The sequence below is a fragment of the Bufo gargarizans genome, chromosome 9 (assembly GCF_014858855.1).
Source record: "Bufo gargarizans isolate SCDJY-AF-19 chromosome 9, ASM1485885v1, whole genome shotgun sequence".
Classification (NCBI taxonomy): domain Eukaryota; kingdom Metazoa; phylum Chordata; class Amphibia; order Anura; family Bufonidae; genus Bufo; species Bufo gargarizans.
In genome coordinates, this window is record NC_058088.1 from 30,978,116 (window position 1) to 30,995,006 (window position 16,891).

At 45.0% G+C, this 16,891-nt stretch overlaps 1 protein-coding gene across 3 annotated transcripts in view; it reads right to left on the reverse strand.

Moving 5' to 3' along the window:
- The window catches only part of LOC122946462 (zinc finger protein 185-like), a 131,178-nt gene that overhangs the window by 80,095 nt on the left and 34,192 nt on the right, over positions 1-16,891 (reverse strand). For all 3 annotated transcript variants that reach the window (XM_044306123.1, XM_044306122.1, XM_044306121.1), the window contains exons 2-5: positions 14,202-14,337; positions 12,867-12,938; positions 2,963-3,034; positions 2,202-2,288 (exon numbers count right to left, since the gene is read on the reverse strand). In XM_044306123.1, coding sequence (XP_044162058.1) covers positions 2,202-2,288; positions 2,963-3,034; positions 12,867-12,938; positions 14,202-14,332 — 362 coding nt within the window. In that variant the 5' untranslated portion in view covers positions 14,333-14,337. The remainder of the gene's footprint in view (positions 1-2,201; positions 2,289-2,962; positions 3,035-12,866; positions 12,939-14,201; positions 14,338-16,891) is intronic.

The window sequence follows — 16,891 nt, forward strand, 5'->3', positions numbered from 1 at the left end:
GCAACATTCCAGTAACTCTGCCCGCAAGGGTGAGGTAGGAAATGTCTCATGCTACCCAAGCCCAGTAACATACCACAACAACAAAAAAATAAAGTTCATAGGAAAATATTCTATTCCAACTCATAGCAGTATGTAGCAGAGTACCACACATCTGGCCATGGAGATAATAAAGCAGGGACCAGTAACGTCCAGCACGCCAGCTGTTCAGAAACTACAACTCCAAGAGCGCTCCATTCACTGCTATGGGAGTTAGAATAATAGCCGAGCATGTTTGCATGCTGGGAGTCATAGTTTCACTGCAGCTCGAGTGCCGAAGGTTGCTGATCCCGGGAGTGGCGGATTATAATTGGGGCCTGAAGCCTATGCGGTAGTAAAATCCCGGTGCAGGCGGGCGTGATGACGTCATTGCGCCTGTGCCCGAACGCAGCACACTGACGTGTGTGTGCGCTGCGCGCCTGAACCATTTACGAGTGAGCGCTGACTGGGACACAGGTAAGTATTAGGGTCCATTCACACGTCCGTTGTTTCTTTCCTGATCTGTTCCGTTTTTTGCGGAACAGATCTGGACCAGATCTGGACCCATTCATTTTCAATGGGTCCTGAAAAAAAACGGACAGCACAATGTCTAATTTTTTTTCAGGACCCATTGAAAATGAATGGGTCCAGATCTGGTCCAGATCTGTTCCGCAAAAAACGGAACAGATCAGGAAAGAAACAACGGACGTGTGAATGGACCCTTAGTTTTTATTTATTTATTTTTGGTGTGTGTCAACTGCCAACTTTGGGGGACATTACTGAAGGGACAGTGGGGGGCAAACTACTACGTGGGGGCCTATTACTAGTGCAGGGATAATTAATACTGTAGGGGCAGTGTGGGGGACACTTAATGCTGTGGGGGCAAATTACTACCATGGGGGGAATTAGTACTGTGAGGACAGTGTGGAGAAATTAATACGGTGGGGGGCAAATTATGGACAATGGATGGCAGTGTCGGGGCAAATTATCTAATGGGGCAGTGTGGGGGCAAATTACTTAATGAAGGGCAGTGTGGGGGCAAATTACTTAATGGGTGGCAGTGTGGGGGCAAATTACTATATGGATGGCAGTGTCGGGGCAATTTACTTAATGGATGGCAGTGTCAGGGCAAATTATCTAATGGGGGGCAGTGTGTGGGGTTATTACTTGATGGGGCAGTGTGGGGGGCAAATTACTTTGTGGGGGGAATTACTACATGGGAGGCAGTGTGAAAGAAATTACTATATGGGAGGCAGTGGGGGAAAATTACTATATGGGGTAGTTTGGGGGTAAATTACTATATGGGGCAGTGTGGGAGCGTTTCTATACAGGCATTATTACCTGGAGCACAATATAGGGTGTTATTATTACTGGGGCACTCTAGGGGACATTATAATTGCTGTAGACACTATAGGGTCCTTTGGGGTAATTTATCAAACCACACCGCAGCCCCTTCATACAGGAAAAAAAAAACTAAAACTAAAATGGAGGGGGGGGGGGGGCAAATTGGGTAGACAGCCCCGGGCCTATCATGCACTTAACCCGCCCCTGGATCCCGGCAATACAGGCTATAGCTTGTCAAATGCTTTGAATTGTACAATACTTCCCTTCACCTGCGGTGGCGCTGCTGGGGAATCGAATACTTGCTGATACAGCTGCTACATTCACTAACCAGAAAGGATTGTCAAAGCCGACAACCCTTTTTAAGAATATATGGGGATCACATGTTAAAGAACCCTCTGATTAAAAAAAAATATTAACATTTCTGTGGAATGAACAGAGCACTTACCTGGTGCCCTCTTTTTCATTTTTTTGTTGTAGATCCGCTAATTCTTGGCTCCTTTTCTACCATCCAAGATGGCCACACCGCTTCTCATCTGCACAAGATACTTCTTTACTTCTTACTTGTCCAGTCCTACGCCTGGATTGGCCAGCCCTGTTCATGTGAGCCCTGCTGGCCAATCCAAGGGCAACAGGAAGTGTCTTCGGCTACCAAATGCAGGGTATGTGTCAGGCGCAGTCTGAGAAGCGGTGTGGCTATCTTGGATGACAGCACCTGGGAATTGGCGGATGAAAAGGAGGTCATCATGTAAGTGTTCTGTTCTTTCCCTAGTTAATGTGATTTTTTTTTCTTTCTTTAGAGTTAAATTGTTTAATGAGCACTTATGTTTTATTGTGTAACCTACCTGCCACCAGTGGTCGATGGTGGTGGTGACGGCTGAGATGTCGTAGACGGTGATTTTTTTGTCTCAGTTGAACTATAAGAGAACTGCCTGATAAAATAGAAAAAGTACATTTATGACCCACGGCTATATGGCATTATATACAGTTATCACACCTATGTAGGATATAGCTGGTGATACAGTCTGAGGGGTTTCGGCCAACAGGGTAATATGCATGGGTATAGTCCATGAATGCAGATGGGGAGGATTAAAGTATTGAGTTTGGGTTTCATCATAGGAGATTAATGACAGCCGAAGAGCCTTGAAGGGTAATTTTACCCTGGCAAATTTCTGGCCATTAATGAGTGCCAATTGCCCATATGGCATGTCGGTGCTCGGCAATCATTTGTTGTAGCGTTTGGTGGGGCATGTGTTGACACCATATTTACACTTGGTAGTGATCGTTGTTCATTGCCAATCATCGGCCCCTGTAAAAGGACCCTTACGCTCCTTCCCCCCGCTGAAATTCAACAGACACACTTGGCCAAGTTTCCTACGGAGAGGTCACTACCTAATGTATCTATCTATCTATCTATCTATCTATCTATCTATCTATCTATCTGTCTGTCTGTCTTATCTATTTATCATCTCTCTATTGCTATTGTCTATCTATCTATCTATCTATCTATCTATCTATCTATCTATCTATCTATCATTTATATAGATTGTACAGATATAGATTGGAGGTGAAAGGTAAAACTATGAACAGTTTTCTTGTGTCTTACTTGTTGCTTGTTTGAACATTGGGTGATGAAGAAGATATAACAACCTCTTTAGCTGTAAATGTTCCTGAATTCCTAAAAAAAATAAAAAAAATAACCAAAAGGTAGTTAGGCTTATTACTAGAGTTGAGCGAACACCTGGATGTTCGGGTTCGAGAAGTTCGGCCGAACATCCCGGAAATGTTCGGGTTCGGGATCCGAACCCGATCCGAACTTCGTCCCGAACCCGAACCCCATTGAAGTCAATGGGGACCCGAACTTTTCGGCACTAAAACGGCTGTAAAACAGCCCAGGAAAGGGCTAGAGGGCTGCAAAAGGCAGCAACATGTAGGTAAATCCCCTGCAAACAAATGTGGATAGGGAAATTAATTAAAATAAAAATTAAATAAATAAAAATTAACCAAAATCAATTGGAGAGAGGTTCCATAGCAGAGAATCTGGCTTCCCGTCACCCACCACTGGAACAGTCCATTCTCAGATATTTAGGCCCCGGCACCCAGGCAGAGGAGAGAGGTCCCGTAACAGACAATCTGGCTTCATGTCAGCAGAGAATCAGTCTTCATGTCATAGCAGAGAATCAGGCTTCACGTCACCCACCACTGTAAGAGTCCATTTTCATAAATTTAGGCCCAGCACCCAGGCAGAGGAGAGAGGTCCCGTAACAGACAATCTGGCTTCATGTCAGCAGAGAATCAGTCTTCATATCATAGCAGAGAATCTGGCTTCCCGTTACCCACCACTGGAACAGTCCATTCTCAGATATTTAGGCCCCGGCACCCAGGCAGAGGAGAGAGGTCCCGTAACAGACAATCTGGCTTCATGTCAGCAGAGAATCAGTCTTCATATCATAGCAGAGAATCAGGCTTCACGTCAGCCACCACTGCAACAGTCCACTGTCATAAATTCAGGCCCAGCACCCAGGCAGAGGAGAGAGGTCCCGTAACAGACAATCTGGCTTCATGTCAGCAGAGAATCAGTCTGCATGTCATAGCAGAGAATGAGGCTTCACGTCACCCACCACTGCAACAGTCCATTGTCATAAATTTAGGCCCAGCACCCAGGCAGAGGAGAGAGGTCCCGTAACAGACAATCTGGCTTCATGTCACCAGAGAATCAGTCTGCATGTCATAGCAGAGAATGAGGCTTCACGTCAGCCACCACTGCAACAATCCATTGGCATATATTTAGGCCTAGCACACAGGCAGAGGAGAGGTTCATTCAACTTTGGGTAGCCTTGCAATATAATGGTAAAATGAAAATAAAAATAGGATTGAATGAGGAAGTGCCCTGGAGTCCAATAATATATGGTTATGGGGAGGTAGTTAATGTCTAATCTGGACAAGGGACGGACAGGTCCTGTGGGATCCATGCCTGGTTCATTTTTATGAACGTCAGCTTGTCCACATTGGCTGTAGACAGGCGGCTGCGTTTGTCTGTAATGACGCCCCCTGCCGTGCTGAATACACGTTCAGACAAAACGCTGGCTGCCGGGCAGGCCAGCACCTCCAAGGCATAAAAGGCTAGCTCTGGCCACGTGGACAATTTAGAGACCCAGAAGTTGAATGGGGCCGAACCATCAGTCAGTACGTGGAGGGGTGTGCACACGTACTGTTCCACCATGTTAGTGAAATGTTGCCTCCTGCTAACACGTTGCGTATCAGGTGGTGGTGCAGTTAGCTGTGGCGTGTTGACAAAAGTTTTCCACATCTCTGCCATGCTAACCCTGCCCTCAGAGGAGCTGGCCGTGACACAGCTGCCTTGGCGACCTCTTGCTCCTCCTCTGCCTTGGCCTTGGGCTTCCACTTGTTCCCCTGTGACATTTGGGAATGCTCTCAGTAGCGCGTCTACCAACGTGCGCTTGTACTCGCGCATCTTCCTATCACGCTCCAGTGCAGGAAGTAAGGTGGGCACATTGTCTTTGTAGCGTGGATCCAGCAGGGTGGCAACCCAGTAGTCCGCACAGGTTAAAATGTGGGCAACTCTGCTGTCGTTGCGCAGGCACTGCAGCATGTAGTCGCTCATGTGTGCCAGGCTGCCCAGGGGTAAGGACAAGCTGTCCTCTGTGGGAGGCGTATCGTCATCGTCCTGCCTTTCCCCCCAGCCACGCACCAGTGATGGACCCGAGCTGCGTTGGGTGCCACCCCGCTGTGACCATGCTTCATCCTCATCCTCCTCCACCTCCTCCTCATCCTCGTCCTCCTCGTCCTCCAGTAGTGGGCCCTGGCTGGCCACATTTGTACCTGGCCTCTGCTGTTGCCAAAAACCTCCCTCTGAGTCACTTCGAAGAGACTGGCCTGAAAGTGCTAAAAATGACCCCTCTTCCTCCTCCTCCTCCTCCTCCTCCTGGGCCACCTCCTCTTCCATCATCGCCCTAAGTGTTTTCTCAAGGAGACATAGAAGTGGTATTGTAACGCTGATAACGGTGTCATCGCCACTGGCCATGTTGGTGGAGTACTCGAAACAGCGCAACAGGGCACACAGGTCTCGCATGGAGGCCCAGTCATTGGTGGTGAAGTGGTGCTGTTCTGTAGTGCGACTGACCCGTGCGTGCTGCAGCTGAAACTCCACTATGGCCTGCTGCTGCTCGCACAGTCTGTCCAGCATGTGCAAGGTGGAGTTCCACCTGGTGGGCACGTCGCATATGAGGCGGTGAGCGGGAAGGCCGAAGTTACGCTGTAGCGCAGACAGGCGAGCAGCGGCAGGATGTGAACGCCGGAAGCGCGAACAGACGGCCCGCACTTTATGCAGCAGCTCTGACATGTCGGGGTAGTTGTGAATGAACTTCTGCACCACCAAATTCAGCACATGCGCCAAGCAAGGGATGTGCGTCAAATTGGCTAGTCCCAGAGCTGCAACGAGATTTCGCCCATTATCACACACCACCAGGCCGGGCTTGAGGCTCACCGGCAGCAACCACTCGTCGGTCTGTTGTTCAATACCCCGCCACAACTCCTGTGCGGTGTGGGGCCTGTCCCCCAAACATATGAGTTTCAGAATGGCCTGCTGACGTTTACCCCGGGCTGTGCTGAAGTTGGTGGTGAAGGTGTGTGGCTGACTGGATGAGCAGGTGGAAGAAGAGGAGGAGGAAGCCGAGAAGGAGGAGGTGGCAACAGGAGGCAAAGAATGTTGCCCTGCGATCCTTGGCGGCGGAAGGACGTGCGCCAAACAGCTCTCCGCCTGGGGCCCAGCTGCCACTACATTTACCCAGTGTGCAGTTAGGGAGATATAGCGTCCCTGGCCGTGCTTACTGGTCCACGTATCTGTGGTTAGGTGGACCTTGCTACAGATGGCGTTGCGCAGTGCACACTTGATTTTATCGGATACTTGGTTGTGCAGGGAAGGCACGGCTCTCTTGGAGAAGTAGTGCCGGCTGGGAACAACATACTGTGGGACAGCAAGCGACATGAGCTGTTTGAAGCTGTCTGTGTCCACCAGCCTAAATGACAGCATTTCATAGGCCAGTAGTTTAGAAATGCTGGCATTCAGGGCCAGGGATCGAGGGTGGCTAGGTGGGAATTTACGCTTTCTATCAAATGTTTGTGAGATGGAGAGCTGAACGCTGGCGTGTGACATGGTTGAGATGCTTGGTGACGGAGGTGGTGGTGGTGGTGTTGGTGGTACATCCCCTGTTTGCTGGGCGGCAGGTGCCAACGTTCCTCCAGAGGCGGAGGAAGAGGCCGAGGCGGCAGCAGCAGAATAGGCCGAGGCGGCAGCAGCAGAAGAGGTAGCAGGGGGAGCCTGAGTGACTTCCTTGGTTTTAAGGTGTTTACTCCACTGCAGTTCATGCTTTGCATGCAGGTGCCTGGTCATGCAGGTTGTGCTCAGGTTCAGAACGTTAATGCCTCGCTTCAGGCTCTGATGGCACAGCGTGCAAACCACTCGGGTCTTGTCGTCAGCACATTGTTTGAAGAAGTGCCATGCCAGGGAACTCCTTGAAGCTGCCTTTGGGGTGCTCGGTCCCAGATGGCGGCGGTCAGTAGCAGGCGGAGTCTCTTGGCGGCGGGTGTTCTGCTTTTGCCCACTGCTCCCTCTTTTGCTACGCTGTTGGCTCGGTCTCACCACTGCCTCTTCCTCCGAACTGTGAAAGTCAGTGGCACGACCTTCATTCCATGTGGGGTCTAGGACCTCATCGTCCCCTGCATCGTCTTCCACCCAGTCTTGATCCCTGACCTCCTGTTCAGTCTGCACACTGCAGAAAGACGCAGCAGTTGGCACCTGTGTTTCGTCATCATCAGAGACATGCTGAGGTGGTATTCCCATGTCCTCATCATCAGGAAACATAAGTGGTTGTGCGTCAGTGCATTCTATGTCTTTCACCGCTGGGGAAGGGCTAGGTGGATGCCCTTGGGAAACCCTGCCAGCGGAGTCTTCAAACAGCATAAGAGACTGCTGCATAACTTGAGGCTGAGACAGTTTCCCTGGTATGCATGGGGGTGATGTGACAGACTGATGGGGTTGGTTTTCAGGCGCCATCTGTGCGCTTTCTGCAGAAGACTGGGTGGGAGATAATGTGAACGTGCTGGATCCACTGTCGGCCACCCAATTGACTAATGCCTGTACCTGCTCAGGCCTTACCATCCTTAGAACGGCATTGGGCCCCACCATATATCGCTGTAAATTCTGGCGGCTACTGGGACCTGAGGTAGTTGGTACACTAGGACGTGTGGATGTGGCAGAACGGCCACGTCCTCTCCCAGCACCAGAGGGTCCACTAACACCACCACGACCATGTCCACGTCCGCGTCCCTTACTAGATGTTTTTCTCATTGTTATGGTTCACCACAACAACAAATATATTATTTGGCCCAATGTATTGTATTCAAATTCAGCGGGATATAAATTTGAGGCCTAGTATTTAGGCGCTGGGTGACCGGTATGGATTTAGTGACAGAATTAGACTTGGAAATGCACAGAAGCGTGTGTGTGAAGTTATTCTGAATGACCCTATGTGCACCTTGAATATTATATACCCTTTTAGGGATAGATTTCAAATAGCTCTGATATAGCAGGAACCACTAAATTATGAAATTGCTAAATTGGGAATTGTATTTCAACCCAGAACAAAAAATGTGCTTTGACGGACACTAAATATCTTGCCCAGCAACAACAGTACAGCGGTAACGAGAGATTTAGCAGGATATAAATTTGAGGCCTAGTATTTAGGCGCTGGGTGACAGGTATGGGTTTAGTGACAGAATTAGACTTGGAAATACACAGTAGCGGGTGTGTGTGAAGTTATTCTGAATGACCCAATGTGCACCTTGAATATTATATACCCTTTTAGGGATAGATTTCAAATAGCTCTGATATAGCAGAAACCACTAAATTATGAAATTGCTAAATTGGGAATTGTATTTCAACCCAGAACAAAAAATGTGCTTTGACGGACACTAAATATCTTGCCCAGCAACAACAGTACAGCGGTAACGAGAGATTTAGCAGGATATAAATTTGAGGCCTAGTATTTAGGCGCTGGGTGACAGGTATGGGTTTAGTGACAGAATTAGACTTGGAAATACACAGTAGCGGGTGTGTGTGAAGTTATTCTGAATGACCCAATGTGCACCTTGAATATTATATACCCTTTTAGGGATAGATTTCAAATAGCTCTGATATAGCAGAAACCACTAAATTATGAAATTGCTAAATTGGGAATTGTATTTCAACCCAGAACAAAAAATGTGCTTTGACGGACACTAAATATCTTGCCCAGCAACAACAGTACAGCGGTAACGAGAGATTTAGCAGGATATAAATTTGAGGCCTAGTATTTAGGCGCTGGGTGACAGGTATGGGTTTAGTGACAGAATTAGACTTGGAAATACACAGTAGCGGGTGTGTGTGAAGTTATTCTGAATGACCCAATGTGCACCTTGAATATTATATACCCTTTTAGGGATAGATTTCAAATAGCTCTGATATAGCAGAAACCACTAAATTATGAAATTGCTAAATTGGGAATTGTATTTCAACCCAGAACAAAAAATGTGCTTTGACGGACACTAAATATCTTGCCCAGCAACAACAGTACAGCGGTAACGAGAGATTTAGCAGGATATAAATTTGAGGCCTAGTATTTAGGCGCTGGGTGACAGGTATGGGTTTAGTGACAGAATTAGACTTGGAAATACACAGTAGCGGGTGTGTGTGAAGTTATTCTGAATGACCCAATGTGCACCTTGAATATTATATACCCTTTTAGGGATAGATTTCAAATAGCTCTGATATAGCAGAAACCACTAAATTATGAAATTGCTAAATTGGGAATTGTATTTCAACCCAGAACAAAAAATGTGCTTTGACGGACACTAAATATCTTGCCCAGCAACAACAGTACAGCGGTAACGAGAGATTTAGCAGGATATAAATTTGAGGCCTAGTATTTAGGCGCTGGGTGACAGGTATGGGTTTAGTGACAGAATTAGACTTGGAAATACACAGTAGCGGGTGTGTGTGAAGTTATTCTGAATGACCCAATGTGCACCTTGAATATTATATACCCTTTTAGGGATAGATTTCAAATAGCTCTGATATAGCAGAAACCACTAAATTATGAAATTGCTAAATTGGGAATTGTACTTCAACCCAGAACAAAAAATGTGCTTTGACGGACACTAAATAACTTTCCCAGCTACAACAGGACAGCGGTAACGAGAGATTTAGCGGGATATAAATTTGAGGCCTAGTATTTAGGCGCTGGGTGACAGGTATGGGTTTAGTGACAGAATTAGACTTGGAAATACACAGTAGCGGGTGTGTGTGAAGTTATTCTGAATGACCCTATGTGCACCTTCAATATGATCTACCCTTTTAGGGATAGATTTCAAATAGCTCTGATATAGCAGAAACCACTAAATTATGAAATTGCTAAATTGGGAATTGTATTTCAACCCAGAACAAAAAATGTGCTTTGACGGACACTAAATAACTTTCCCAGCTACAACAGGACAGCGGTAACGAGAGATTTAGCAGGATATAAATTTGAGGCCTAGTATTTAGGCGCTGGGTGACAGGTATGGGTTTAGTGACAGAATTAGACTTGAAAATACACAGTAGCGGGTGTGTGTGAAGTTATTCTGAATGACCCAATGTGCACCTTGAATATTATATACCCTTTTAGGGATAGATTTCAAATAGCTCTGATATAGCAGAAACCACTAAATTATGAAATTGCTAAATTGGGAATTGTACTTCAACCCAGAACAAAAAATGTGCTTTGACGGACACTAAATATCTTTCCAAGCAACAACAGTACAGCGGTAACGAGAGATTTAGCAGGATATAAATTTGAGGCCTAGTATTTAGGCGCTGGGTGACAGGTATGGGTTTAGTGACAGAATTAGACTTGGAAATACACAGTAGCGGGTGTGTGTGAAGTTATTCTGAATGACCCAATGTGCACCTTGAATATTATATACCCTTTTAGGGATAGATTTCAAATAGCTCTGATATAGCAGAAACCACTAAATTATGAAATTGCTAAATTGGGAATTGTACTTCAACCCAGAACAAAAAATGTGCTTTGACGGACACTAAATAACTTTCCCAGCTACAACAGGACAGCGGTAACGAGAGATTTAGCGGGATATAAATTTGAGGCCTAGTATTTAGGCGCTGGGTGACAGGTATGGGTTTAGTGACAGAATTAGACTTGGAAATACACAGTAGCGGGTGTGTGTGAAGTTATTCTGAATGACCCTATGTGCACCTTCAATATGATCTACCCTTTTAGGGATAGATTTCAAATAGCTCTGATATAGCAGAAACCACTAAATTATGAAATTGCTAAATTGGGAATTGTATTTCAACCCAGAACAAAAAATGTGCTTTGACGGACACTAAATAACTTTCCCAGCTACAACAGGACAGCGGTAACGAGAGATTTAGCAGGATATAAATTTGAGGCCTAGTATTTAGGCGCTGGGTGACAGGTATGGGTTTAGTGACAGAATTAGACTTGAAAATACACAGTAGCGGGTGTGTGTGAAGTTATTCTGAATGACCCAATGTGCACCTTGAATATTATATACCCTTTTAGGGATAGATTTCAAATAGCTCTGATATAGCAGAAACCACTAAATTATGAAATTGCTAAATTGGGAATTGTACTTCAACCCAGAACAAAAAATGTGCTTTGACGGACACTAAATAACTTTCCCAGCTACAACAGGACAGCGGTAACGAGAGATTTAGCGGGATATAAATTTGAGGCCTAGTATTTAGGCGCTGGGTGACCGGTATGGATTTAGTGACAGAATTAGACTGGGATATGGCCAAAAAATAACCACACTATTGCTGGTTAAATGCACTTGGTGACGGGCGCAGCTTGCCCCTGATGTAGTATATGGCCAAAAAATGAACAGACTATTGCTGGTTAAATGCACTTGGTGTCACAGCTTGACCAACCACACTACTGAGGGTTAAATGCACTTGGTGACGGGCGCAGCTTGCCCCTGATGTAGTATATGGCCAAAAAATAAACAGACTATTGCTGGTTAAATGCACTTGGTGTGACAGCTTCACCCTGATGTAGGCTTTAGCCAGAAAACAACCACACCATTGAGGGTTAAATGCACTTGGTGACAGGCGCAGCTTGCCCCTGATTTTGTATATGGCCAAAAAATGAACAGACTATTGCTGGTTAAATGCACTTGGTGTGACAGCTTCACCCTGATGTAGGCTTTAGCCAAAAAACAACCACACCATTGAGGGTTAAATGCACTTGGTGACAGGCGCAGCTTGCCCCTGATTTAGTATATGGCCAAAAAATGAACAGACTATTGCTGGTTAAATGCACTTGGTGTGACAGCTTCACCCTGATGTAGGCTTTAGCCAAAAAACAACCACACCATTGAGGGTTAAATGCACTTGGTCGCAGCTTGTGCTGGCGCACCACAAGACACAAAATGGCCGCCGATCACCCCAGAAAAATGTGACTGACAAACGGTCTGGGCAGCCTAAAAACAGTGAGCAATTGAGGATCAGCAGCTCAATGATCCACAGCTGCAGATCGATCAGTTAATCAAGTCCTTTGGAGGAGTTAATCTGCCTAATCTCGCCCTACTGTCGCAGCCGCAACCTCTCCCTACGCTAATCAGAGCAGAGTGACGGGCGGCGCTATGTGACTCCAGCTTAAATAGAGGCTGGGTCACATGGTGCTCTGGCCAATCACAGCCATGCCAATAGTAGGCATGGCTGTGATGGCCTCTTGGGGCAAGTAGTATGACGCTTGTTGATTGGCTGCTTTGCAGCCTTTCAAAAAGCGCCAAGAAAGCGTCACAAAAGCGCCAAGAAAGCGACGAACACCGAACCCGAACCCGGACTTTTACGAAAATGTCCGGGTTCGGGTCCGTGTCACGGACACCCCAAAATTCGGTACGAACCCGAACTATACAGTTCGAGTTCGCTCATCCCTACTTATTACCCAAGACAATATGCTTTGTGGTTGACGAAAGCCAACCAGACAAATGTAGTATTTGGCGGTGACCACATAATAGATAGATGGCTCGAGGTCACCAGAGCGGTGCTTTAGAGCAGGGTAGCCCCCTCTGTGACATTCAGTTGTAGCAAAGAGAACCCCTTTAATGTTGTACACTAGATCTTAGCATTAGAAAAGTTTAAAAATTCAAGATTTCAGAGGCTTCAGATGTTAGGCCGTGTTTACACTTCAGTTATTTCTATCAGTAATTTATGAGCCAAAACCAGTAGTGAAGCCGACTCAGAGTAGTGGAAAGCCGTATAGTGGAAAGATCTGCTCCTGTTCTGTGTTTCTGACCCACACCTGGTTTGGACTCATAATAACTGGTGGAAATAACTGACCAAATAACTGAAGTGTGAACCAAATTGTATTGCTATCCTGAGATGATGTTTTTTGTACATCTATATGCATTTAGAGATGTATAATTACCTCTCAGGCTTTGAATCTGGAGTTGGAGACCAAACAAATTTCCTGCCTTCGAGTGACTTCAGTTGTGGGGACCTAAGAAAGAGAAAAACAACATTTAAATGAATGAGAACACTGAAGGTTAATTAAATTGTTTGTGTGCACACAACAGTTATCATTTACTGGCAGCAGGTTGTGCTATGTAAACACGATCTGCTGCCGGCAAACAACCAATCAGTATGGGGAAGAGCGATGGCATGAGAGATCACTCCTCCCTATACTGTGGAGGAGATCACTGCATGTAAATGCATAGCTCTCCTCCGCGGACGAGCAGGCGATTGTCTGCTGATCTGTCGTCTCATGTAAAGAGACTTTAATACTGTCTAAAAGTAGGACAGTGTAAACGTAAACAGTCCTAAATTGCACCAGATGTATGAGATGATGATTCTGGAGCACCTATAGATTGTCTAGTCTAAAGGCGGCTTTACACGGGACAGGCTAAAGCCGATTGTCAGGAACAAAACGTTCCTTCCCTACAGTTGGCTGCTAGTTCAGTGAAGGAGACCTTTGCAGCAATCTCCTTCACAATATGAGGATGAGGGATCTCTGTTGTGATCTTTTGTCCTCATACAGCTGCATTGTTTCTGGGCAGCAGATCGCTGTTTAGGCAGCACAATCTGCTGCCCAGAAACGTTAATTTATGTGCCTACTACGGGAGAGCGAATCGAGCTTCGGATCCAAGATCCGATGTCGATTTGTTCATAAACTTTGTTTTAATGCTGTACTGAGACCTGTCATATAGCATTAAGACGTATGTGCTTCGGCGAGGCAAAGTTCGTTAAGTTCGAGGTTGCGCAAGACTTTGGTGAATAACATCGGGCATCGATTCTACGACTTTGAAAACATTTTAAAACAGGAATCTGAAGTTGGCTCAGGTACCTGCTGGTACCTCAGTACCGAAGACTTCAGATTCCTATTTTAAAATGTTTTTGTAGTGGTAGAATCGAAGCTCGAAGTTATTCACCAAATTCTCGAGCAACTTCAGACTTAACTATTCTTGCCTCACTGAAGGACATACATTTTAATGCCATACAGAGACAGGTAGTACAGCATTAAAAACATTTTTTTGAATGAATCGACTTCGGATCTTGGATCTAAAGCTCGATTCCCTCACCCCTAGTGCCTACACTAACGACAGGGTCACCCGATAAACGAGCGCTTTGCTCATTCACCGGGTGATCGGGGGCACATTTAGATGGGCAGATTTCTTTGCAAACTTCTTTCAAGAAGGTGCCTTTCGCTAGTCAGTGACTAAATGTGACTGCTTTACTCTTTCTTGTGGCAGTGAGAATTTCTTACATTGGGCTGGGGATTTCATCTCTCTCATCTTCTGAGCTTTGTTGATGTATCCAGCTCTTGTCCTTCTTAAACTTTGTCCGCACTTTCATCTGTTTTAGGAGGTTCTGTCTGTTGGAATCTGCAGTACTCATCTTTCCTGAAAGAAAAGTAAAAAATGTCACAGCTTGATCTCTCAACAGGACCATAATGGCAAAGTAGCCTAACCGGGCATACAAGAAAAGGTGTATCTTCAACTATTGGTCAGATATTATCAGTTCTGTAGACCTCTGACCCCTGGCTTACTTACTTTCCGCTGGACACGATCACCTGCTCTGTTGCAGCCAGCATGTTACAGCTGAAGCCAATCATTGGCTTCAGTGGAGCAGGTGACCATGCCCAGTGGGAAGTAAACAAGCCGGGTACTGGAAGATGGACACCACAGGTGCCAGTGTACAGGACTGTGGTGGCGGGGAGCAGGTAAATATAAATTTCATATTGGAACCTTATGATATAGTGCGTAATAAGCCTCATTGGTAAGAACAAGGGGTGTGGTTACTGTCACATGATCTGCTGATGTCTGGATACATCTCACTGACGTAAGGCATGATAGGACAGCAGTCACATGACAAACCAGGAAGTAAGATTCAAGCATGGGGGAAAGGAGAAAACTGTAAACGAGGTAAATAAAAAAATTAAAAAATATATATATATATATAAATATATATATATATATATATAAATCCAAGGAGTGAAAAGTAGTTTATGGCACAACCACTTTAAGACGTACCTAAAGCCTGGCATAGATGTGCTTTAGAGGAGTGGGCACAGGCAGGAGTAGATATGTGCTATGGAAGCTCCTGCCGGAACTCTTTCTGTTGTGCTAAAGTCCTGGGGGTATCTGAGTATCGGAAAACACCATAGTACTTGGCTAGTGCTTAGAGTGTTCAGTTTTGCAATCTTTTTAACAACTGGGGTCCTTACACTCTTCATTTTTCTTATTAAACTAAGTACTTTTTATTGCCGCAATATACTTCCCTTGGTACCTAGTGCCTCCCACTGGAACGTTGCTAAAGCACTAAGCAATTTCTCAGGGTTTATGCTTTTCTGAATCAAGCCTATGGATGATCTCGAACATTCCACACAATAAGAAGTTTCCATCATTAACAATAATCTGTGGAATCCAGCCTCTTACAATTTCACCTACACAACCACCCGTCATACAAAGGCACGGCGTTCGTCTTATTCACGATGACTTGGCCTCCTACTTTCCTACCTTCTAAGGTTGATTCATTGAAGACCGAGTTATTTTCAGCAGTTTTTATGAGTGAATGAATCAGAAAATCCTTCCACTATTATGTCATGACCACATTTCACTTAATCCATTCCAGTTCACCCAGTAACTATTTTACTTGACAAGTACAGAGGTCAAGGCATCTTAAAATGCAATCATTGATACCGTTTTTTCCGCTACCTATGGAATATTGGCCAAAGGCAAAAATGTTCCCTTAAAATGGCAATTCACATCTGCAATTACAAAAAAAATAAAAAATAACATGTGTTGTATACCAAGTTTAAAAAAAAATGTATATACGTACAACGATAGACATTGGGGAAGCTAATAATTGATCTTTTCGTAGGAAAACCATTCCCCCGATGATTGTGACCCACATCCGTCAGACATCTATGGCATATCCTGGTTAAAAATGTTTGAGATAGGAATACCCCTTAAAAATTTATTTTTTTTTTTTTTTTTGCCATAAAATAATTTTTCCAATCATAGCAAGGTAACTGTATATAGACCTTTGTATGATCATAACCAAATTTATGGGCCCCCCTTTGGGCCACATAAGCAGACATACCCAAGGAAAGGTCTTACTCATATTTATGGTTGCTAAGACATTTCCTGGGTCTCGAGACCTCACCATGCTGGTGCAGCCATCACTTTACGAAGCAACAACTAATTTGAGCTGCTTGATGATATAACAAGTTCATCAGTGCTTGTTTAAAAGGCCTTTTACGTGGGCCCAAAGCAAAATGTTAAGGGAATAAAAAATCATTAGTACGATCATTCATCCCCCATACAGTTTGCAAGTTGTCGGCAGCACTTCCTCTGTTTGCTCCAAACAATATTTTAGGTTAACATAAAAGATCCATCAGCTGACAAACAAAAGTTTGATCAGTTGGGTGTTCCAATCCAATGATGAATCGAATGATGACAGGCCCATGTAAAAGGGCCTTATGGGATTTTTAAAGATCCTTTTGCCTGAATATAGAGCATGTCAGTCAGTGCTTGTTTAGCAGTCATTGGCACAGTATGTGACCTAATAATGGTTTATGCTATTATTTGGCACATACCGTTTCAGATTTGCTGGCATCACATCCCTGTTTTCATAATGATATACTGCCAACAAACGATTACTCTAATGAAAAATGTAATTAAATCATAAATGAGTGTATACTGTACAGCATGGTGTATGAACTATACTGTATATTATACAGCATGGTGCAGGGATTATAATGTATATTATACGGCATGGTGTATGGATTATAATGCATTCTGTACTGCATGGTGTAGGGATTATACATGCATATTGTACGGCATGGTGTATGGATTATAATGTATATTACATAGCATGGTGTAGGGGTTATACTGTATATTGTACATCATGGTGTGCTGAGGACATGGGTTGCTAGATGGACGCTAGCACATC